The sequence below is a fragment of the Macaca thibetana genome, chromosome 14 (assembly GCF_024542745.1).
Source record: "Macaca thibetana thibetana isolate TM-01 chromosome 14, ASM2454274v1, whole genome shotgun sequence".
Classification (NCBI taxonomy): domain Eukaryota; kingdom Metazoa; phylum Chordata; class Mammalia; order Primates; family Cercopithecidae; genus Macaca; species Macaca thibetana.
In genome coordinates, this window is record NC_065591.1 from 63,491,079 (window position 1) to 63,512,236 (window position 21,158).

Consider the following 21,158-nt stretch of genomic DNA (forward strand, 5'->3'; position numbering starts at 1 on the left):
CAAATTGTTCAAGTTGACGTCACTTGTTTAATGGACGAGAAAGGCACTAAGAGGTGAGATAAGCCAAATAAAATCCTTCAAGATGTGCGTATGCATGGACATTCCTTCCTTAAAGTTTGGAAAGCAACACAGCCATAAAAAAGGATAAAACCATGTCCGTTGCAGCAACATGCTAGCTGGAGGCCTTTAGTGTAAACCAGTTAATGTAGGAACAGAAAACCAAATACTGCATGTTCTTTCTTATAAGTGGGAACTAAACGTTGGGTATTCATGGACATAAAGATGGCAGCAATAGACACTGGGGGCTACTAGAGGAGGAGGGAGTGGGGACAACGGTTGAAAAACTATCTGTTGGGTACTATGCTCACTACATGGGCAACAGGATCATTCGTACCCCAGACCTCAGTATCACGCAGTATACCCATGAAACAAACCTGCACATGTACCCTCTGAATCTAAAATAAAAGTTGAAATTGTTTTTAAAAAAAATTAGCCAAATCTCAGATGTAACTGTAATTTTTCTCTTTAGGGCCATTATAGGAAGGAGCCACTTTATCCAGCAGGAAGTTAACATTCATTCAGTAAATACTTTGTAATGCCTGCTATGTGTCTAGACACATAGCTATGTGTCCGAATTACAAAAGTGTACAAAAATAAACATTGTTTTTGCCCAGATAAACTGGGTGGGAGAGATGGCTATTGTAGTAACAAACACAGATAAAAATAAAATTACAACTTTAATAAGCATTATGTAGGAAAGGTTCATGATGCTGTGAACACATGTAGTAATGTCATTTGACCTAGTCTCGGGGCTCAAAGATGGCTTCCTTGAAAAAGTGACTATGAAGCTGACTTGAACAATGAGTAGGAGTTAAGTGGATGAAGTGAGAACCAGGCAGAGGAAAAGAGCATTCGTAAGAGTCCTATCATGGGAGATAGTGTGGGTGTTTTTGAGGAACTAAGACCAGTGCGGTTGTATGGCCAAGAAGTGTCTGGAGAAGTAGTGACTAGACTAGAAAAAAGCCTGTAGGCCAAATTAAGGATTTTGATTTTTATACCAAAAATCCTGGGAGGGGCTGGGCACAGTGGCTCCCTTTGGAGGCCGAGGCAGGCAGATTGCTTGAGCCCAGGAGTTCAAGACCAGCCTGAGCAACATAGTGAGACCCCATCTCTACAAAAAAATGAGAAAAAAAAAAATTAGCCGGGCGTGGTGGCACATGCCTGTAGTCCCAGTTACTTCGGAGACCAAGGTGGGAGGTCGCTTGAGCCTAGGAGTTTCAAGGCTGCCTTGAGCTTGTTTGTGCCACCAAACTCCAGCCTGGGCAACAGAGCAAGATGTTGTCTCTAAATAAGTAAAAATTCACAAAGTATACAATAATCATGCAAAGGTACAACAATAAATGATGGGGCACAAAAGTGCCTAGTCCATATTTGGTTATTGTTTTTGAACTGCACAGTGGTAGGAGTTGCTCCTTACAATTTTTACTTTGTGAACTTTTATTCCTTGACTTAACCCACAACTGCTACAACAACAGCCACTGTCACTCACTGCTTTACCAAAAATTGGGGAAGTTTTCATACTTGCTTTATTAATCTTTATGTGTAAAGCTACACATTTCATTTCAACATTTAATATTAAAAGTGTTTTGAGTCTTTATTTAAGAGACAATTTGGTGTCTCTTAAATAGAGGTTTGGTGATGTCTTTGTGACAGAAATATGACACAGGAACTGAACTCATCAATTAGCCAGTGGTATAATTGGTTTTGTTATATGTCGTTTCACGTAAAGTCACAGTTTCCAAGAATCTATCAATGAAGTTAAGAGAGGACATACTGTATTGGAGAAGTATTTTGGAGGTAAGTTAACAGGACTTAGATATAGTTTGGTTCTGAAGACTGAAGGGAAAAATATGAAAGAAATGTAGGTCTCTAAGCTGAGATTTCTGATTTGGCAACTGCTTGGATGGTAGTACCTTTCACTGAGATAGGAAATGCTGCAAGAGGAGCAGGTGGACATCACGAAGAGATGCTGAAATATGGGTAAATTAACAACCAATCTGAGAAACGCAAGTAAATATTTCTAATTTTTTTTTCAGAATGGAAATATATCTTTGTTGTTTTGCTGTTTATAAAAGTAATATGTTCTCTTTGTAATTATTTAAGCAATACAGAAGTGCTCTCTGTCTCAGTGTCATCCCCCAAGACCCCACCCCAAGAAGGAGTATTTCCATCACCTTGGGTAACTTTAATCTAGTACCGTTTAAGGCCAGGGACTTTGTCTCTCGGTATCATGGGAATATTCTAATTTTTTTCTCTACTGGATCAAATTGAAAACAGTACATTGGATCACTTTATAAACAGTTTATTAGGTTCCTTTTTGAACAACTGTCTTGTGTTTTACCTTCATTTCCCTCTTACCTATTTATGTGGACATTGGATCTTCCTTTAACCAGTTTACTCCCCAGAAGAGATTTCTAGAGCATGTCACCATTTTCACCATTTTGAAGTATACAGTTCAGTGCCTTAATTACATTTGCAGAATTCTGCAACATTGTCACTGTCTAATTCCAAAATGTTTCATCATCCCAAACAAACTCTGCCCATTAAGCAGTAACTCCTCATTACCCCTCCCCGCAGCCCCTGGTTTACCTCTAATATACTTTCCATCTCTGTGAACATGCCTGTTGTAGATATTTCTTGTAAATGGAATCATACAAGATTTGTGCCTTTGTCTCTGGCTTCTTTCACTTAGCGTAGTGTTTTCAGAGTTCATCTGTGTATAGAATGTATCATTCCTTTTTATGGCTGAATAGTATTCCATTGTGTGTGACACCGCATTCGGTTTATTCATTTATCTGTCGATAGGTACTTGGGTTGTTTCCACTTTTTGGCTACTGTGAGTAATGCTGTGAGCACTGGCGTTTAAGTGTGTTTAGTCCCTAGTTCATATCTTTTGGGTTTTTACCGAGAATGGAATTGCTCAGTCATTTGGTAATTCTATGTTTAACTTTTTGAGGACATGCCAAACTCTTTACTTTCTTAGTTATGATAATGCTTAAGTGAATACCTGTATTCGTGAAACTTTTTTGACACTTCCTCTTATTTCTTTAAATTCCTTGAAGTGAGATTAATGGGTCAAAAGGTGCAACAGTTTGAGACACCATGCTAAATGCTATCCAAAAGGCTTGAACCCCTTTTGCTGCTGCCACAGATGTCTGAGAATGCCCTTGTCACCAAACCAACATGGCACTTAATATTTCACTGTTTTAAATGTTGGAGAATATTGCTCTCCATTTCTGATGGAACCATAGTCTAGCGACAGAATGGCTTGCCTGACACAGCTCCTGATCACCAGCCCCGAGTCCTTCTCCCTCCTCTTTCCCTTATCCTTTGGTGCTGATCTAGCCCAGTCTACAGGTCCTGCTACATCTAACTTCCCAACTGTCTCTAGTCCGGTCACTTCTCCCCATCTGCCCAGCAAAGATGATGTCATTTTGACTTGTAAAAGATGATCTTTTCTAAACAGTTAAAAAAAAAAAAAAGAAAAAAAAAAAAGATGTCCTCTAACTGTGGGCCTCCCCCTGCCACTGTGCCTCCTCTCTAGAAGTCCTGAGGCTTCTGTGGAGCTTCCTACTTTGGCTGCTTCTCACAGCTTTTCCTATCTTTCCTTCCTGCTATTCTCCGTCAGTTCTACAGCGAGTCGGGCATGCCTACCAAACATCTTTCAGACAGCGTGTGTGCTGTGTGTGGGCAGCAGATCTTTGTGGACGTCAGTGAAGAGGGGATCATTGAGAACACGTATAGGCTGTCCTGCAATCATGTGTATCCTGCCTTGAGCTCCTGGGCCACATCTCTCCTGCAACGTGCACACTCCAGTGAGGGAGAGAAAGGGGGTGGTCATGACCCTAGGTGTGCTGTCCAGACCCTTGAGTGTAGGAGAGTCACGAGAGGGCTGCCTTCCCTGCGCTTTCCCATAGATCAGAGCCACTCTTAGGTAAACAGTGGTTACAGCCTGGCTGAGTCTGAGAGAAACCTGAGGCTGTAGCTAGTGAGGCTGTGCTAGCTGACCTGAGATCTGACCAGTCATAGGGGAAGAGGACCCTCTAATGGGATCCCTCAGTTTAGCATCAAATCCCCTATTCTGAATAACACTTCTAATATTTATCATGTATTTACCCAGCTCCCATTCTGTGCCTATGTTGAGAGAGCCATGTGTCGTCTCCATTTTGCCCCATAACAATCTTGTGAGACAGGGATCATTATCCTTACTTTACATGTGAGGAAACAGGTTCAAACAGAGGGACTTGCACAACATTACAGAGCTGATAAAGCGTGAAGGCAGGATTTGAATCTTTTAAAGACTGGCCTGGGGCTGGAGTGCCGCCCTGGCTCTCACCATTTCCCTTGACCAGCGGTGCTCAGCTTCCACGAGTTCTGCATCCGCGGCTGGTGCATCGTGGGAAAGAAGCAGACGTGTCCCTACTGCAAAGAGAAGGTAGACCTCAAGAGGATGTTCAGCAATCCGTATCCTTTATTGGGGTCCTTGTTGGGAGTGGGCTGTGGGAAGAAAGTACTGGACAGTGTGACCTGCATTTGGGTCCTCCTGGGGCCCTCACTTCTGCCCTCAACCTATTCTCAGCCTCCTTGCAGCCATTGTCACGGACAGATAGATTTGTGTCAGCCTTAGGCTGTGTTTTCTTACACTGGCAGTTCCTTCTTAGAGAATGTGTTACTGGAGGCCATCCCTACATGTTAGTCGTGGGGAACTAGGATTTCTCTCTCTACGTCTCTCGGGGCTGCCCTGCCTCCCGTACCAGTCCCCTCTGTTTGCCTCCTGCATTCTCTGCGTTCAGCTCTACTCCAACGGACAGGCTGTGAGGAAGAAGAGGAGGGGGAGGGCAAAGTTGGGAGTAGGCTGAGTAGGAAGTGAGGCTGGGCCCTTCCAGAAAGCCTCCATTCCTCTAGGCTCTGGAGCAGCTGGAGAGTGGGGCAGACCCAGGGAGCCCCACCACCCATGCTAGATCACTCCTGGCAGCTCTTGCACAGAGCCTCTTTTCTTTAACACACTGACAGCTGGGAGAGGCCTCACGTCATGTATGGGCAACTGCTGGACTGGCTTCGATACTTGGTAGCCTGGCAGCCTGTCATCATTGGCCTAGTCCAAGGCATCAACTACATTCTGGGCCTGGAATAGTGACGAAGAGCATCAGTGGAGAACCCACCCCACACGCCGTGGAGCTCAGGGCACTCTCCTCCCTGCCCACAAAGACCTCCTGGGTGGGAAAGACTCAAAGGGGCACTTGGGCCACTCAGGACCCCTCCGGTTGTGTCGGACTGGGGAGGGTTATGATGGAGACCCAGCCAGTGGGGCTATCAGCAGTGGGGGGCTTTTTAAAAGAAAACTATTTTGATGAATATATTTTAAAAACTTTTTTTTTTTTTTAAATTGTGGAGCATAGGAATTGCCCCCCTCCAGGCTTCACCCTCCCTGCCTAAGCAGGGTGGGGGCAGAGCCTTGACATTTTTGGTTTAAAGGAGCCTTCTCATCTCTGGCCGAGAACACTGCTGGGCTCCCAGGTAGCTGAAGACCTCAGCCCACCCATTCCCTTCTTCCCTGTGTGGGGCTCAAGCCTGGTGCACTTAGTATAGAAGAGCTAATGTACTCAGGCTGGTGCCACGGGTGAGCACTGAGGCCCCAAGTGTCCTCCCTCCCCCACTGTCTGGGACAACAGGACAGGTGTTGTGTCTGACTCTGTCTCCCCCTGTCCAGGAGCTATAGGCCGGTTGAGGCATGGAACCTTATCAGTGACTTGTCCAACAAGGGAAGCTTTGGGGCCTCAGAATTCATTGAAGATTTGTTTTGGGACAACTGGAAGAATCAGCACCATGGATACTTGCCCGTGGGCAGGGCTGTGGTCAGCCAAGAATAGAGGTCATATAGTTGGGCTGTGGGGCAATTGTTGGCAGCCATGACTGACGGCCCCTTGTGCAAGCTCATTCTTCAGTGGATCCTTCAGTGGAGTGGTGACATGTGCCAGCGGTCACTCTGCCACATCACTTCTTTCTTGAAAGCCTAAGAGTGCGTATGCATGTGTGTGTGTCTGTGTGTGTGTGTGCACGTGATGCAGAAGAATATGACAGATGTCAACTTCTCCCTGTGTCAGATGATACGCCCTTGAAGCTGGCAGGGGATTCCCAGTCCAGGGAATATCCCTACATGATTTTTGTCATTCATGGGTCCTCCCTGGGCCTGCCAACAAGAGTGGTGGGTGGGTAGAGGGATAAGGCCCAAGTGAGTACAGGTTCTGAGAGGGGGCTTCTAGGAAGGCCCCAGCCCTAGTACTAGGCGACTTGAATAAAGTGGGAGGTCAAACATGAGCCTTTGGCGTTGGGTTTCTAGGGAATATGACCCAGTAGGGCCTGCTCCTTCAAGGGCAGCAAGAACCAAGCAGGATGTTGTCACTCCCGTCTGAATAAAGCTCCATGAGCTGGGTTGGAAAGCTGAACATTTATCTTGCTTTCTTCTTCCCACCTCTTTCCCTGGGGTCTCCAGGGGTGTCTTGCCTTTGCTAACCCCCATCTGAGACCTGAGGGTCTGGGGATGGTTGGGCCTGCCTTTCTGCTGTTCCTGGCTGTTCCCCTGCTGACATCCCTAGGAGTGGTGGAATGCCAGGCTCCTGTCCTGTGGCCTAAGGGGGCCTGGGGCATCACTGGGCCTGCTTTCAGACTGAGGTTGCTCTATGTTCTCACTGCCTGAGGCCAGTGTCCTGCCACCACTTGCCTTCCTTAGGGCCATACTCAACCTCGGCTTCTCTTCCCCAGCTGTGGCTTCCCATGGTACCCTGCTGCTTATGCCACCTGTGGGGCTGCTCCCCTCCTCAGAGAGGGGAATGGGGCTGGTCAAAGGACCCAGGGATCACCCTTTCACTTTTTTCCCCCACCCCCATGTCAGGCTCAGGTGAGAAGCCAAGGCCAGGCTATCCAAAGCTCTTTTCATGTGTAACAGTCCTGAGTCCCTTGACCTCCCCTTGGCCCAACTCTGGCCTTGGTTCCACTAAGGCAGAGTCCTCTTGTCTCTTCCTACCATCCCCCACTGGACTGTGTCTCTCAGAAACCCCAGGCAGCCTTGCCTCCTGACCTAATTCCTGGAGATGCTGGTGTTCCTGGGAGGAATTTCCCCTGCATCTTACGTGCTAGAAGCCCCTGGGGCAAGAGGTAGGGGGAGGAATTGAGAGGAGGAAAAACGTGAACTGGATACCTAGAGAAGAAGGATGTGACTTGTAGTCTCCTATGTCTAAATTAGGAATATGAATCTGGTTTTTCTACAAGAAACTTGAGATCACAGCTGACTGTGTTCCTGATGCATCCACCAAACCTAGTTCCATCTGGGCCTCCCTGGCTCTGTCACCAGCCCTTGCACCCTCCTGATCACAGGAGTCACAAACCTCAGACGTGCAGCTCCTGTCCACACTTAATGTATGCATGCACATTGGATCACCCAGCCCTGGTCTTTCTGCTTCCATGGATAACTGCATGACCCTGAGAGGGAACCTCCTTAGATTTAGCATCCTAGGTTCCTCACACGCCTCACCCTGAAACCTGGCCCTCCCGCAGCCCCAGCACCATTTGTCCCATCAGTGACCAGATTCATATTCTGGTGTAGCCTCTGTTGCCGGAGCCAGTGCTGAACCAGTCCGCCTCTTCCCCGGGAAGTGCCCACCCTTCCCTCCTGTTAGGGTTGGCTCTCGAGCTTGTGTACCAGTTCCTGGGTTGGCCGTTTGAGAGTTCTACAGACAAGGGGGAAGTGCGCTCGGTGTATTTCCTGTGGTGGGTGTACATGCAGCTAGACACAGCTAACTTGAGTCTTGGAGCTCCTAGAGGGGAGCTTCTGGAAAGGAAGCTTCTTCAGGACCTCTCGGAAGCCAGGTAGGAGTCTGGAACTACTAGTGAACCTAGACCTGTAGCTCTGGCCAGAGGGGCTAGGATGAGAGATGGAGGGTGTGATGGTGGGTGCTGGGAGTTGCAGCCGACCTTGGGGCTGGTGGCTGGGGGAGTGGGGAGCCTGGGAAAGGCCAGGATGTGGATGGGCTGGTATGGCATTGAGCCTGAAATGGTCCAACTTGGGGTCCCCAGTGCCTAGGAAATTGTCCCCTTGAATATTAGTGTGAAGGTGAAGGAGGAAGCAGATGCCTGTTCATATGGAAACAAAGACCTGGCTGTGAAGAGGGAAGGTGAACACCAAAGTCCTGACACTTGGATGGGGCAGAATTGATCTGTGAGAGACTCTTACCTAGTTCACACCTAGGTGACCCTGGGGGTGGCGTGGGGGTAGGTTAGAGATCCCAGTCTGGTATCTGGAGAGTAGGGGTCCCAAGAACTGAAGGTTTCTGGCCACTGAACTTTGGCTAAAGCAGAGGTATAACAGCTGCTCAGGATTCCCTGGTTAAAAAGTGAAAGTGAAATAGAGGATGGGGGCAGTGCTTTCCCAGAAGGCTTGCTCGGCATCCTGCCCTTCCCAGAAGCAGCTCTGGTGCTAGAGAGAGCACTGCCTCCCTGTGTGACTGGGTGAGTCCATATTCTCTCTTTGGGTCTCAATTTTGCTTTCCCTAATGAAGGGGAGGGGTAAGATTGGACTAGGTGAGCATCTTATAACCATTTGTGGTCCTGAGAGCTGGCGTGGGGAAAGATTGTCACTTGATGACCCCCCAGCTCTGTTTCTGAGTGCTGAAAGAGCTCCAGGCTATGCTACGGGAGGAAAAGCCAGCTACTGAGAAAAAGCGGGAGTGGTTTACCATTCTCCTCCCCCACCTTTCACCAGAGAAGAGGACATTGTCACAGATAAAGAGCCAGCTCACCAGCTCCTGACACATGCATCGTGACCATGAGACACAACTGGACACCAGGTAGGCCTTGGGGCTACGCATGGGCAGGAGGGGTAGAGTGAGGTCTATGAACAGAATGGAGCAATGGGCTAACCAGGAGCCTTCACCCCAAGGCAAACACCACCCAACAAACCTGGTGCTGCTGCTTTAAGAACCTGGGCGAATGCTGTGGCTCTGGCTCCATTCTAAAGCTCCTCTGTACTCTATTCAATAAGGGGCTAAAGGGGTGGGTGCTGAGGGGCTCCTCTTCCCACTCTGATTCCCTGGCTAGAGCCCAGACATCTCTGGGCTGGAGTTACATCCTTACCCGGGCAGCCCACTCTGTCTCCAGTCCAGATATGAGCCAGGATGCTGAGCGCTCCCAGGCAGCCCAGCCGCTGACCTGTGACTGTCCTTTCCTCAGACCTCAGCTTCTTGTGGGTCCTGCTGTGTGCCCACATCATCACTCTTCTGGTCAGAGCCACACCTGTCTCGCAGACCACCACAGCTGCCACTGCCTCATCTAGAAGCACAAAGGACCCCTGCCCCTCCCAGCCCCCAGTGTTCCCAGCAGCTAAGCAGTGTCCAGCATTGGAAGTGACCTGGCCAGAGGTGGAAATGCCACTGAGTAAGAAGCACAGTGGTCAAGGGTGGGCTATGGGCACAGAGGTTCCCAGGGTTGGGTTGACTCCTGAGCACCAGCCCCCTTCTGCCATGCACCACCAGCTGGGCCAGCTGGACTGAGCATGCACCATTCTCCCTCCCCAACCCACTGTCATGGGTGCAGGCTTAGCACAGCTCCCAAGATGCTCCCTATGAAGTAGGACAGAGAACTCAAGACATAAGTAATGGTCACAGACCTCCCAGAGCCTTGGTTGCAGTGAACTCCAAGGACAGCCCTGCCACCCAGAGCCTGCGGGCCTCTGGCCATCTCAGAGGAGCAGTAGCCATCCAGCACTGCCTCTGTCACCTGGGTTCCCAAGTCACCGAGGCTGGGCACTAGAAAAGGTCATCCTGAGGAGACAGGTTCAGTAGAGGAGTCATCACGTGAACCAAGGACCCTTCCTCACATTCCCCCATGTTTAGGGCTAGGGCCTCAGAGACAACTGCACTTCCCCTTTAACAGACATTCCCACCTGGGTGGTGTGCAGAGCAGTTCTCTAGGTTCCAGATTCATGGGGACTGAGGGGAGCTGGCAGGGAGGGCACAGCAGGGCAGGGCAGGGGAAGGGCCTGCTCTTTGGAAGGGCTAACTACTGCCTGTGTCCCTAGATGGAACGCTGACCTTATCCTGTACGGCCTGCAGCCGCTTCCCCAACTTCAGCATGCTCTACTGGCTGGGCAATGGTTCCTTCATTGAGCACCTCCCAGGCCAGCTGTGGGAGGGGAGCACCAGGTGAGGGTCGCAGCAGCCAGGTGGGTGGGAAGGCGGCCTTTTCTGCGGCCCTCTCATGACCTTTCCTTCCCCTTCGCTCCAGCCGGGAACATGGGAGCACAGGTACGCGGCTGTACAAGGCCTTGGTGCTGGAGCAGCTGACCCCTGCGCTGCACAGCACCAACTTCTCCTGTGTGCTCATGGACCCCGAACAGGTTGTCCAGCGTCACGTCATCCTGGCCCAGCTCTGGGTGAGGAGCCCAAGGAGAGGCCTCCAGCAACAGGAGGAGCTCTTCTTCCATATGTGGGGAGGAAAGGGTGGGCTCTGCCAGAGCAGCCTCTAAACTAATGCCCAGCATTCCTCAAGGTCAGCCAGACAAAAAGGAACTTGGGTCTTGGGCAGGGGAGGCATGGCCTGGGGCAAAGTGATGAGATGTCCCTTGTTTCCTTGGCCTGATCCTTGTCTGCCTTCACTTCCCTAGGCTGGGCTGAGGACAACCTTGACCCCCACCCAAGAAGCCCTGCCCTCCAGCCACAGCACAGGGCCACAGCAGCCCACAGCAGCAGGGTTAAGACTCAGCACAGGGCCAGCAGCAGCACGACCTTGACCAGAGCCTGGGTCCTACCCGTCTACCTGAAGTCAACAGTCCCTGACTGCCTGCAGGCTGTGTGGGCGAGCAACGCACCCCCTCCTCCTCTGCTTTGGGTCCCTTCTCTCACCAAATTCCAACTCCATTCCCACCTACCTGGAAAATCGCAGCCTCCTTATAATAATGCCTCCTTCTCCTCCTGCCATTTTCTCTCTACCTACCCATTAGCTTTCCTAACGTCCTACTCCTCACACTGCTCTACTGCTCAGAAACCACCAACACTGTTGATGCCTTAGCCTTGCACTCCAGGGCCCTACCTACATTTCCCACATGACTTTCCGGATGCCTCCAACTATTCTTGCTTTCCCCAGACAGCTCCCACTCCCATGTCTCTGCTCATTTAGTCCCGTCTTCCTCACCATCCCAGCAGGGGAACTCTGAAGCCTGGTTGAAACGCCACCTCTTCAATGAAGTTACCCTTGTTCAGCTCTGGCCACATTCTGCAGACTTCATGTCTTCTTGCTGTATGTTGTTTTTTTGTTGTTTTCCTTCACTCTAATGGACTGATCCAGGGAAGGGATGGGGGCAGTGGCTGCTTCGGCTCCACACTGTATCTGTGTCATCCCCACATGGGTCCTCATAAAGGATTATTCAATAGAGGCATCCTGACATCTGTTCATTTAGGCTTCAGTTCCACTCGCAGGAACTTTGCCTGTCCCAGGAGGGAGTATGGGAGAGAGGGACTGCCACACAGAAGCTAAAGACAAAACCTGCTTCAGGGGAACACAGGCTCTTGAAAAAGAAGAGAGAACAGCCCATAATGCTCCCCAGGAGCAGAGGCCAGTAATGGAGACTGGGAAGAGCCTGGAAAGATGCGCCTCCAGGAAAAGGGATGAGAGAAAGGAGGTGGTCTGAAAGACTCAGTGGGGACAAGGTAGGCTCCAAAGAGCCTAGATTTCCCCTCCTTTTCCCACATAGATCAAGGCAATTCAGTACTCACGGGAGAAAAATAGACTTTATTTACAAGTAATAACATTTAGAAAAGATCCATCCCCGGCCCTTAAAAACCTTCCCATCACTCCAAATCCCACCCCAGTGCAAGTCTGGGGAAGGTAGGGTGTGAGCTGCCGCTGAAGGCTGTCCCCCAACCCCCACTCCTGAGACACAGGCCCATCGTCCTGGGAAAGAGCATCCTCTGGCAGGTGCTCCCACCAGGTCAGACCCAGTCCTGGACTTCAAGAGTGAGGGCGCCTGCTAGGCCCAGCCTCCAGGAGAGCAGGAACCAGGGCCTACTCCTCTTATGGTCCCTTCTAGATCCAGAGGCTAAGAGGAAGACTGGCCAGGCCCAAGGACCCAGCCATCAAAACCAGCCTCAAATCTGGTTGTGATGGAGAAGTGACTTTGCTTTAAGAAAAAAGGAGGCAAGGTAGGGAGAGCGCCCACACTGTCCATGCTCCAGGCCTCCTGGGCCAGCTCTGAGAAGTTGCCAGTGAAGGTCCAGGGACCAGGTCAGGGTGCGGGCAGGCATCACTGTCTCTAGGGGTTTGGCTACTGTTGGCCTGGGAGCTGAGAGAAGGCACTGAGAGGGACAGTAGAAGGAGGACCAGGTGAGGTCAGCATCAGCGACACAGGTGGGGCCACTCACTGGTACTGGCCCTTTAGTGCTTTGCCTGAAAGAGACAGTCACAAGGCCAGATGAGAACTTGGAATGCCAGCCTGCACCCACAGGTTCGGAAGACCTCTTCCTGCTCCCACGCCCCCATCTGGATCCCCTCCCTTGTGAGCCCCGTGGTTATCAGGTGCTGGCTGTGCCTGAGCAGCTCTGGGTGCTCTCCATAAGAATGGGGCCATCTGTCTTCTCTCCTTCGTAACGAGTAGCTACCACGACAGCAACACCTCTTACCCTGCACCCTCCTGCAGCCTGGCGTGGGCCTGTCTTGGATGCTACTCCGTGGGGTGGTCTAGGGGGTGCCCATGCTCTCATCAGGTTTCCCTCCCCCATCTTGCCAGTGGCGTCTACCTTGCCCTTGGCTCGAGGGGTGGCAGTGGTGGCAGCAATGGCAGCAGCAGTGGCGGCGCTGGCTGTAGTGGTGGCGATGCGTGGAGAACGGCGGGTTCCACTGCGAGTGTTGGGGGAAGCCTTGGACAGGGCCTTCTTTGAGGCTCCCCGCCGCAGAAGGCTGTTCCCTAGCTTCTTGGGTGTGTTGAGGATGCTGAAGGCCATCGACTGGCGCCGGTCAGCCTGCAAGAAGGGCTGTCAGACCGGGAGACCCAATGCTGCCCTCCCAGGCCAGCCTGCTGTGTGACACTCTGCCAGCAAGGTCCTGCCAGGGCGTCGCTTCATCCCCCTTCAGCCCCAGCCTCACCTGTTTAGTTGAAGCTGGAGCCGCTTTCTTCTGGGCCTCAGTAGCGCTCTGTTTGCGCCCTTCATGTCGGTCTCGGGGAGTCATGGGGCGTGGGAAACAGCTGGTGGCCTTCTTAGACTATGGGGAACAGGACAGTTAAGCAGTAGCAAGAGTCGTCACATCTGAAGCCAAGTGTCTTGTCCTCTTAGAGCTGAGTGGACCTTGTAAGTCAACTTGTGCAACCTGCTCCCCTACCCAACTCTGGGCCAGAGGCTTCCCTTCCCAACAGTTCCCATCCATGGGTTAGACCCTTGGAGAGAGGGAAGGAGAAGGGGAAGTGAGGGAAGGAGAAGGGGAGAGAGGGAAGGCTCCCTTTAGTCCTTGGTGAGCTGGGCCTGACCTGGGCACAATGCTGGAGCAAACACCCAGAAGCCTACCTCAGGAGTTCCAGGGCCCTGGTGGGGCTCTAAGGAGACCCGTTTGCGCTGCTGCCGGGTGGTGATGCCAGTGCCCTCGGCTATCTGGATTGGCTGCATGCTGGCTCGGCGCAGGGTCTCTTGGGGATCTCCAGTTTTCATCTCCTCATCTGTGATGGTGCCCAGGCTCAGGGAAGGCTGCATGGGTGGAAGAGGCGGTCAGTGGACCGTAGCTGTGTGGAGATGGAGCAGGACCTGGGGCTGTCCCAGAACTCTGCACTTGCCCGCCATTTAGGGTAGGTGGACCCTTCCTACCTCTCAGGAGGCCTCCCTTCCTGTTCTGCTTTCTACCTACACCCCGGGCAAATGGCCACAAGCAGTGCAGTCCCAACCAGATTCCTCTCCGAGCTCCTGCTCATCCCCAGGGACTTCACTCCTAAGCACCTTCCCTGCTGTCTGTTCTGCCTGGAAGCATGAGAAGGTCACCCTCCCCGTCCTTGGCCAGTCAGTGATCCAGGGCTCTAGTGCTCAGGCTAGATCAGCAGGTGGGATTCTAAGGGAGGACAGGGATGGGAGGCCCTGCACAGTGACCCCAGGGCTCACCCTGGACTCCAGGGGATAGCAGGTCTTCAGGTGTGGGGGGCACACTCGATTGCGCTGCTGCAGCTCTGCAATGCGGTTCCAGTCATCCAGCTGCTCAGGCTCATCCTGGCAAGTGCCCATGTAGAAGCTGTTCCTTCCTGTGGATGGCAGGGAGGTGGGAACAAATGAGCCCGGAGTCAGCAGGTTGCCTGCTGGCCCTGGCATCTTGCCAGCCTTTGCTGCCACCTACCCCATAAACTTGAAGCCCAGCACACCAATCTGATTCAGTGCCGCAGGTGCAGGAGTATGGCACACAGACTATTTCTATCCTAGGGGCTTGCTCACCGCCTTCTCCTTGGAGAGGGCAGAAGAGGTCACATGCAGAGGCTGCTACTACATCTTATTCACCAGCCAAGGCTTGGTGCCCAACACCCAGAGGAACGAATTAAGGACCAGGAATTGATTCCCAGGGGCTCTCTGGTGCCCAAAGGACAAGAGCTTCCAAGAAGAGTCTGGCCAGCCTGGCCTCTCCAGCAGCCCATCACCACCTAAGGGCATGGAGGACTCCCCACGGCTAAGTGTCACAATTGTGCTGGGAATCCCAGGCCCTTAACTCTGGCTAAGAGTGCCCCTAACACAGCCAGCCCCTAGATGGGCAGGTAAGGAAGGCCCTGAGGCTGCAGGAAGGAGGGGCAGGTGGAGGTGGACGGTAGCAAGGAGGCCAGCCTTGGATTTTTAAAAAGCTTTCCTCTTTTCCCTGTGCCACGATCCACCTTCCATTCTAATTTTGGGGTATAGTAAGTCCCTGTAGTCCCCTCACCTGGAGGGGCCCCACTGGACACCCCGGCCTGGGAGCGACGAGCAGAACTGCGAGTGGTGGGGCGGTAGCCAGGCAAGCTGAGCAGGGCTGCGTTGCCATAATCGGGAGAACTCAGGCGAGCTAGAGACTGAGTAGAGGAGGTGGCTCGCAGGCTAGCCTGGGAAGCCGGAGCAGACCGCGTGCTATAGAAGGATGAGTTGGCGCTGTCTGGCTCTTCCACATCTAGCTTCTGGAAGAGAGAGTGAATCTGTTGCAATGGGGTGGGCCCTGGCACTATACAGAAGCCTCCCATTCCCTCCCAAAGCCCTCAGATCCCACGGCACATCCATGCATTCCCAACAGCTTCGCAAAGGCCCTTAACGTGTGTCTGCAAGAAATGGGCCTTGTTGACAGAAGCCCTCACAAGGTGGTGCTGATGTTGTCAAGACTCTTTTCTATGCATTTTTTTCATGGAGTCTATTCATAATGCTTTGAGGGAGGGAATGCAGAGTGTTTATTGGCCCATTTTAGAGGTGAAGTGCAAAGAAATGAAGTGACTAGCCCCAAATCACACTGCTAGGAAGTATCAGAGCTGTCTCCTGACTAGTCAGGCTCATCCCACAGCCTCTGCTGTCCCTCAGTCCAAGCTTCCAGGGCCCTTACCATTTTCTACAACTTCCCCAACTTCTTGGTAGCAGGGGACACCCTGCACACACAGGTCCTCCCTGCTGTACCGGGGCCCCTCTCCCCTCCTCCCAAACCTCCCCTTCAAGATGTGGAAACAAAGGCAAGGGCCCACAGCCTGGCAGGCAGTCCACTGGGCAGCAACAATGCCTCTCAGCTGCATGGGGCATGCTGGGAGGCACTGGATGGGCTGCAGCTTCACCATGTTCTCTCCCTTCACCCTGCACAGGCTCAGTGCTACACATGGAGAGAACACTAGCCTTAGTCAGGAGGCAGGGATCTAATCCCAGCCCTGCCCTTTTCTTCAGAAGTGCCCCTAACCAAGTCACTGCCCTTTTTAAGACCTCAGCTTTCCCACTGTAACATGGACTGGCTGCTCATCCCTGCCTGCTCCTGAGTGCCCAATGCAAAGACGCCCTTGAGAGGAAGTGGGAATTGCTGCCCTGCAGCCCCTGTCCCGACAGCCTGACCTTGGTCATGGTGATGTTGATGATCTGTGTGGTGCGCCGACGAGCAGAGCGGGTCTTACGACCTGAGTCCAGGAAGACATCTCCCAGGGAGTCCAGGCTGCTCTCCAGGGGGGCCTGACTCCGAGCAGGGATGGGAGTGAAGTAGAGACTCTCCAGGGATTCTACCTTGGGGGGCAGGCGCTGGGAGATAGGTGAGGCTGGTTCTCCAGGGACGCTGGTGCCGTCTGGCTGGGTACGAGGCAGCTTGCTATGGAAAAGAAACCTGCTGAGGTACAGTCTTTTGGGCTAGAAGGCATTTTGTCCAGCCCTTTTCCAAAGTGACCATTTCCCATACTATAAGCAGATGAGGTCAAGCAACCCATGTCTCTGAATTTTCAGAGGTACCAAGGAAAGCCCTTGACCTGGGCCTTCCCTTCAGTCTACTCCCCTGGCTTCTCCTAATACCTCCTCATAGTGGCAATGCCCAGACCCAGATGTCCCATCCTCACCAGATGCCCATGGCTGCTCCACAGCAAACACGTCCCAATCTAAGCCCACTTCTCTGTTCTTCCTCCTTCATCTCCCATTTCAGTGAATACGAGCACCTGCCACTCAGGCCCCCAAACCATGAACATGGGCATAATTCTATGTTGTCCTGCTTGGGAAGCCCAATCACCAAGCTTCCTGAACAGCTCTCCTAACCATACCCTCTCCATGCTTATGTCCTTTTCCTGGTTTGTCTCATCTCCTCTCACCTAGACTCATCATGGCACTCACAGAGGCAGATGAGTGGTGACAAGCAAGGACTCAGGCCAGGCTGCACAGGGTCAAACCCCAGCTCTACCACTGGGGGACCTTGGGCAAATGACTGCCCCTCTATGCCCCAGATTCATCTGTTAAAGGAGACAGAATAAACCTACCTCAGAGGGTTGTTGGGGGATAAATCAGGTATAATTGTTATGAGTGCTTTATGTCTAGCACAAAATAAGTACAATGTAAGTGTTTAATAAAAACAATATGTATTTCCAGTCTTAACTTCTATACTGGCTATTAGAATCATCTTTTTAAGATGGAAATTAACCATGTACTCTTCAGTTTCAAATTCTTCCAAGGTTCCTTTTTTTTTTTTTCCCTTAAACCTTTCAATTATAGCCACCAAGGTTTCCTCAATGCCTTTAGGATCAAGTCTTAATAGCCGGTCTCCAACGGGGAGTCCAGATGGCCCTCTAGGATCTTGGGCCTTCCTGGCCTTGCATCTCAGCCTAGTCAGGCTCTTTCACAGCCTCTGTTCACACTGCTCTTCTCTGTCAACCTGGCACACACACCTATGGATGCTTTCAAGACTCAGCAGGAGCGATAGCTTCCATGAAGCCTTTCTTGACCGCTTGCTTTTTATTCCAACTGTGCCCTAAACAGACATCTGGTATAATACCTGTTTTTATTTATTCTTCTCTAAGAATAAATTTGGATCACATCTTATTTATCTCACCAGGATACAGCCTGATAAACAGCGGGTACTCCATAAACAACAGACATAGGGAGGAAGAGTGCCTCCTGACCTAGTGATACTGAGTGGGGTCCCCTCCTCGCAGCTCAGATCCAGGCTGTCAATACTCAAGTCCAGCTGGGGCTTAGCCTGGGGCTCACGGCTCTTTAAAGCATCAGTTGCCACCTGGAATTTGCCCAGGTCTCGAAGCTGCTGGTCTGCGTGGGCAACCTGAGAAGGAGAGGGCCAGGGGGAGAGTGAAGAAAAACCTAAGGCATCAGTGGCCTAGGAGGAGAGGGCACAGGGGTCCAGTGGGATAGGGGTGAGGTGAGTCTGCCAGCCAAATTCTTACCTGTGCCTCCAGGCTGCGCACCTGGGCAGTAAGGTGGCGGCATGTCTGTTCAGCCTCCTTGGTCTTCAGCCCAGCCTGCTGTAGCTCATGGCCCAGCCGTTCGGCTTCAGCTCGCAGCTCTTTGTTTTCCTTCTGCAGGTGCTCCAGGCTCTGCAGCTGCTCCTGCAGCTCTTGGTTCTGCTGCTTCTTGGCATCATAATGAGTTTTGGCTTTCTCCATCTGTGGGCAGAGAGGATGGGTGGGTGGGGCAGAGGCTGGAGGGCAGGAAGAAGGTAGCATGGGCTGGGGCTGGGCTCCTTACCTGCAGCTTATAGTGCTCAGCTGCCTGCTCCTTCTGGCTCAACTGGGCTTGCAGTTCATTCAGCCGGGCCTGGAGGCGCTGGGCCTCCTGCTGGCTCTCACCTCCCTGAGCCTGGACAGCCTGAGAAGAAAGTCCACTCAGGAAAGCTGGTCTGGCCCCTCTACCCAAGTCCACTCATCTGCATCAGCCACTGGGGCTCCAGAGGTGCTTCAGACTCCTGCACTTAGGAAGAGGAAGAAAACCACACCACCCCAGATACACTCCACCCGACTACAGCCTACTGAACCTGAAGTCCACACGCCCTTCAGTCCACATCCATAGTGGCCTTTCCCTGACCAGCTCCTGCCCTATCTTTGCCTTCTTTGAGATAGGACACAAACTGTCTCACCCTCTTTGCATGCACACACAATCTCCCCTAGGAGGAAGGGAACCGATCCTCGAGGAACACCCAGGTGCGGAGCCTGGAGTGAGGCACTTGGCATGTGAGCTCTCTGAGGACAGGGGAACTTGTTTCTCCTCAAAGCCACTCTGAGAAGTCACTTCATCCCCTTTTCAGAGGAGGAAACTGAGTTCAAAGATTTAAGCAAATTGACCATAGCAACAATGACTAAATGGCAGAGTAAGACTTGGTCCACTAAACTCCAAAAGCCCGTGGGGGCTTATTTATGATGCCCACACTGCCTCCTGTCCAGACTATAACTCCTTAAGAACAGGGCCTGATTCTCTGTCCATCTGCAAGGCCAGCAAGTACTCTGCGGTAGATACTGTATAGAAACATCCCACCTTTGCCTCTCCTAACACAGGACAGGCCCCACAAGGAGCAGAATAAACATTTGTTTATTGCAATCAAGACATGCTGTGGCACCATGGTATGAAATGAAGCTCTGAGCTCCCACCAACTCCTAGGACCCACCAGGGCTTTAGTGAGTCCCAATACCACTGATGCCCAATTCCTTTGCCCCTGACTAAAGGCTGTGAAGCCTAGAACTGCAGAAAGCAAGTATTAAACCAAAGAAGGTGACACAGTTGGAATCATTAAGAATGTTATTAAACTGCATTGTAATATTCAACACTGGTGACACTCGTTCTTTCCCTGCCCAGACTATCTGGACTTACATGGTTCAACAGAACTTTATGCAACGGTGGAAAGTTCTGTATCTGTGCTGTCCAATGCAGCAGCCACTAACCACATGTAGCTACTGAGCAGGGACACAATGTAGCTAGTGTGATTGAAGAACTGGATTTACTTTAATAAATTTCAATAACCACACATGACTAGTAGCTGCTGTAGTGGAGAGAGTTGAGAGATGGGAACCACCCTGGTTGTCTCTTGAGAGCTCCCAGAAGACACACGCAGGGGCTTCTAAGCCACAGGCTTCCTAGGAGGGCTGCCTGGAACACAGGGTGCCCCTCCTCTGCCCCCACATTCCCACGGCCCGAGAGCTTAGAGAACAGCTTTCCTCCCCTGTCCAGAGGCCAGACCCGTTCCCCCAGCTGCCCCACCTTCAGCTTCTGCTGCTGCACTTTGCTGGCTTGGTCAGAGTCAGCCAGTTTCTTCCTCAGTTCTTCCACCTGGGGAGGGAAGAGGAGGACAGAAGACTCAGGAGGACTTCCCCTGGATGTTCATCCCAGATGTCTACCCATCATGGGGTGGCCCAGACCAGGATCCCCAGTATTCCTAGAATAAACTCAGGCCCTTTCTCTGGCCTCCAATTAGGGAACAGCCTGCTGCCCAGGCTGCTTGGCAGGGCCTGAGTGAGGCAATCTAACACATAGATGTTGCCAGGGCCACCTGTCCATACTTGCCTCTACCCTGAGCCTGCAGAGAAAGAGGCCTGCCCAACCCCTGTCACCTCCAGAATCGGAATTGACTCTGGAGAGCTGACACTTCACCACCACCCTGCTGCTGCCACCACTCTGCAGCCGCAACCTTCCCAGGACCTAGTCTGTAATTCTAGCCGACATACTCAATGAATGGCCATGCCTCCCTCCCAGAAACTGCCAAAGACCAAGCCCACAGATGCTCAGACCTCTTCCCAACATCCACAGGCTGTTAGGGCTGGTGCTAGCAGCATGGCTGCGGTGGTTAGCATTGGGGGAACAGATTGCTGGAAGACAAGAGCAGGTGTAGCACATGTACTCCAAAGCCCACCCAACTCCCACAAAGAGGAGCACAGGGAGTAGGGGAAAAGAAAGAACATAACAGCCCCATGCACCCCTGGCTGCTTCAAGTATTCTGGGAGTTCAAGCATGACCAGGCAGCACAGGGGAGAGGCAAGGGCTCCATTGCTAACTGTTTGCTATTCACTTTGATTCTCCCCCATTATCACAGGCTCCTTAGAGAAAGAGGAGGGCCCAATTTTTCGGCAGTCCTGGGGTGGCTGGGTAGGAGAGTGACGGGGAAAGGGTGTTCTAACACTAGCTCTATAGCCTCGATGTCTCAGGCAACACAGAGATTCCCGTGTGAAAGAGGCAGCCAGACCATGTGACCCCCCACTCCCCTGCCCCCATCTGGTATAGACCCCTCCTGCTACTTCACCCTCAGCCTTCCTGCTACAGACATCTCTATGCTGTGCTTGGGGTTAGAGCCCCAGAAAGTGATGGGCAAGTGTCCTGAGCCCACAGTTCTCCCTAACCTGTGGGGGCTGCCTCGCATATCACCTTCAAGGCTTCCATAAAGCTGTACTCTGGTAAAAAGGGACACAATGTTAAACGAGGCCCACAGGTAATTCTGCCGTTCCTCTTAGTTGGGTATCCTTAACTAGACACAGTACTTGGGAAGTTTTAGAATCCCAAAGATTGTGTCTGTCGTTGGTTCAGGTGTGGGAAAGATGAAGCCAGTGCTACCCCTTGTCCCTGACAGGCAGATGAGAGAAGGTGCAGAAGGGTGGAGGGGCCGACCTGGGATGGGTGGGATGA

General features: G+C 51.9%; 3 protein-coding genes across 13 annotated transcripts in view; 2 read left to right on the top strand and 1 right to left on the bottom strand.

Moving 5' to 3' along the window:
- Positions 1–6,506, top strand: part of RNF121 (ring finger protein 121) — a 231,211-nt gene extending 224,705 nt beyond the window's left edge. For all 3 annotated transcript variants that reach the window (XM_050756319.1, XM_050756318.1, XM_050756320.1), the window contains 3 exons: positions 3,689–3,822; positions 4,423–4,524; positions 5,074–6,506. In XM_050756319.1, coding sequence (XP_050612276.1) covers positions 3,689–3,822; positions 4,423–4,524; positions 5,074–5,194 — 357 coding nt within the window. In that variant the 3' untranslated portion in view covers positions 5,195–6,506. The remainder of the gene's footprint in view (positions 1–3,688; positions 3,823–4,422; positions 4,525–5,073) is intronic.
- Positions 6,507–7,815: 1,309 nt separating this feature from the next.
- IL18BP (interleukin 18 binding protein) lies at positions 7,816–11,481 on the top strand. 2 transcript variants are annotated; one of them, XM_050756466.1, is made up of 7 exons: positions 7,816–7,926; positions 8,164–8,275; positions 8,819–8,903; positions 9,286–9,489; positions 10,133–10,256; positions 10,339–10,486; positions 10,718–11,481. In XM_050756466.1, exons 3-7 carry the CDS (start codon positions 8,882–8,884, stop codon positions 10,841–10,843), a joined length of 624 nt encoding a protein of 207 aa, XP_050612423.1. In that variant the 5' UTR covers positions 7,816–7,926; positions 8,164–8,275; positions 8,819–8,881; the 3' UTR covers positions 10,844–11,481. The 2 variants fall into 2 exon arrangements, with proteins under 2 accessions (XP_050612423.1, XP_050612422.1); XM_050756465.1 differs by lacking the exon at positions 8,164–8,275.
- A 340-nt stretch (positions 11,482–11,821) lies between these two features.
- The window catches only part of NUMA1 (nuclear mitotic apparatus protein 1), an 82,102-nt gene continuing 72,765 nt past the window's right edge, over positions 11,822–21,158 (bottom strand). For all 8 annotated transcript variants that reach the window (XM_050756043.1, XM_050756042.1, XM_050756039.1 and 5 more), the window contains 11 exons: positions 19,743–19,811; positions 18,240–18,359; positions 17,939–18,157; positions 17,660–17,817; positions 16,122–16,368; positions 14,989–15,217; positions 14,190–14,326; positions 13,608–13,784; positions 13,192–13,308; positions 12,846–13,067; positions 11,822–12,495 (listed from right to left, as the gene is read on the bottom strand). In XM_050756043.1, coding sequence (XP_050612000.1) covers positions 12,484–12,495; positions 12,846–13,067; positions 13,192–13,308; positions 13,608–13,784; positions 14,190–14,326; positions 14,989–15,217; positions 16,122–16,368; positions 17,660–17,817; positions 17,939–18,157; positions 18,240–18,359; positions 19,743–19,811 — 1,707 coding nt within the window. In that variant the 3' untranslated portion in view covers positions 11,822–12,483. The remainder of the gene's footprint in view (positions 12,496–12,845; positions 13,068–13,191; positions 13,309–13,607; positions 13,785–14,189; positions 14,327–14,988; positions 15,218–16,121; positions 16,369–17,659; positions 17,818–17,938; positions 18,158–18,239; positions 18,360–19,742; positions 19,812–21,158) is intronic.

Excerpts from the sequence above, each read along its gene's own strand:
- IL18BP (XM_050756466.1), top strand. The coding sequence starts at position 8,882 with ATGAGACACAACTGGACACCAG. Across the intron at positions 8,904-9,285 it reads GAGACACAACTGGACACCAG|ACCTCAGCTTCTTGTGGGTC; the intron begins GTAGGCCTTGGG and ends TCCTTTCCTCAG. Across the intron at positions 10,257-10,338 it reads CTGTGGGAGGGGAGCACCAG|CCGGGAACATGGGAGCACAG; the intron begins GTGAGGGTCGCA and ends CCTTCGCTCCAG.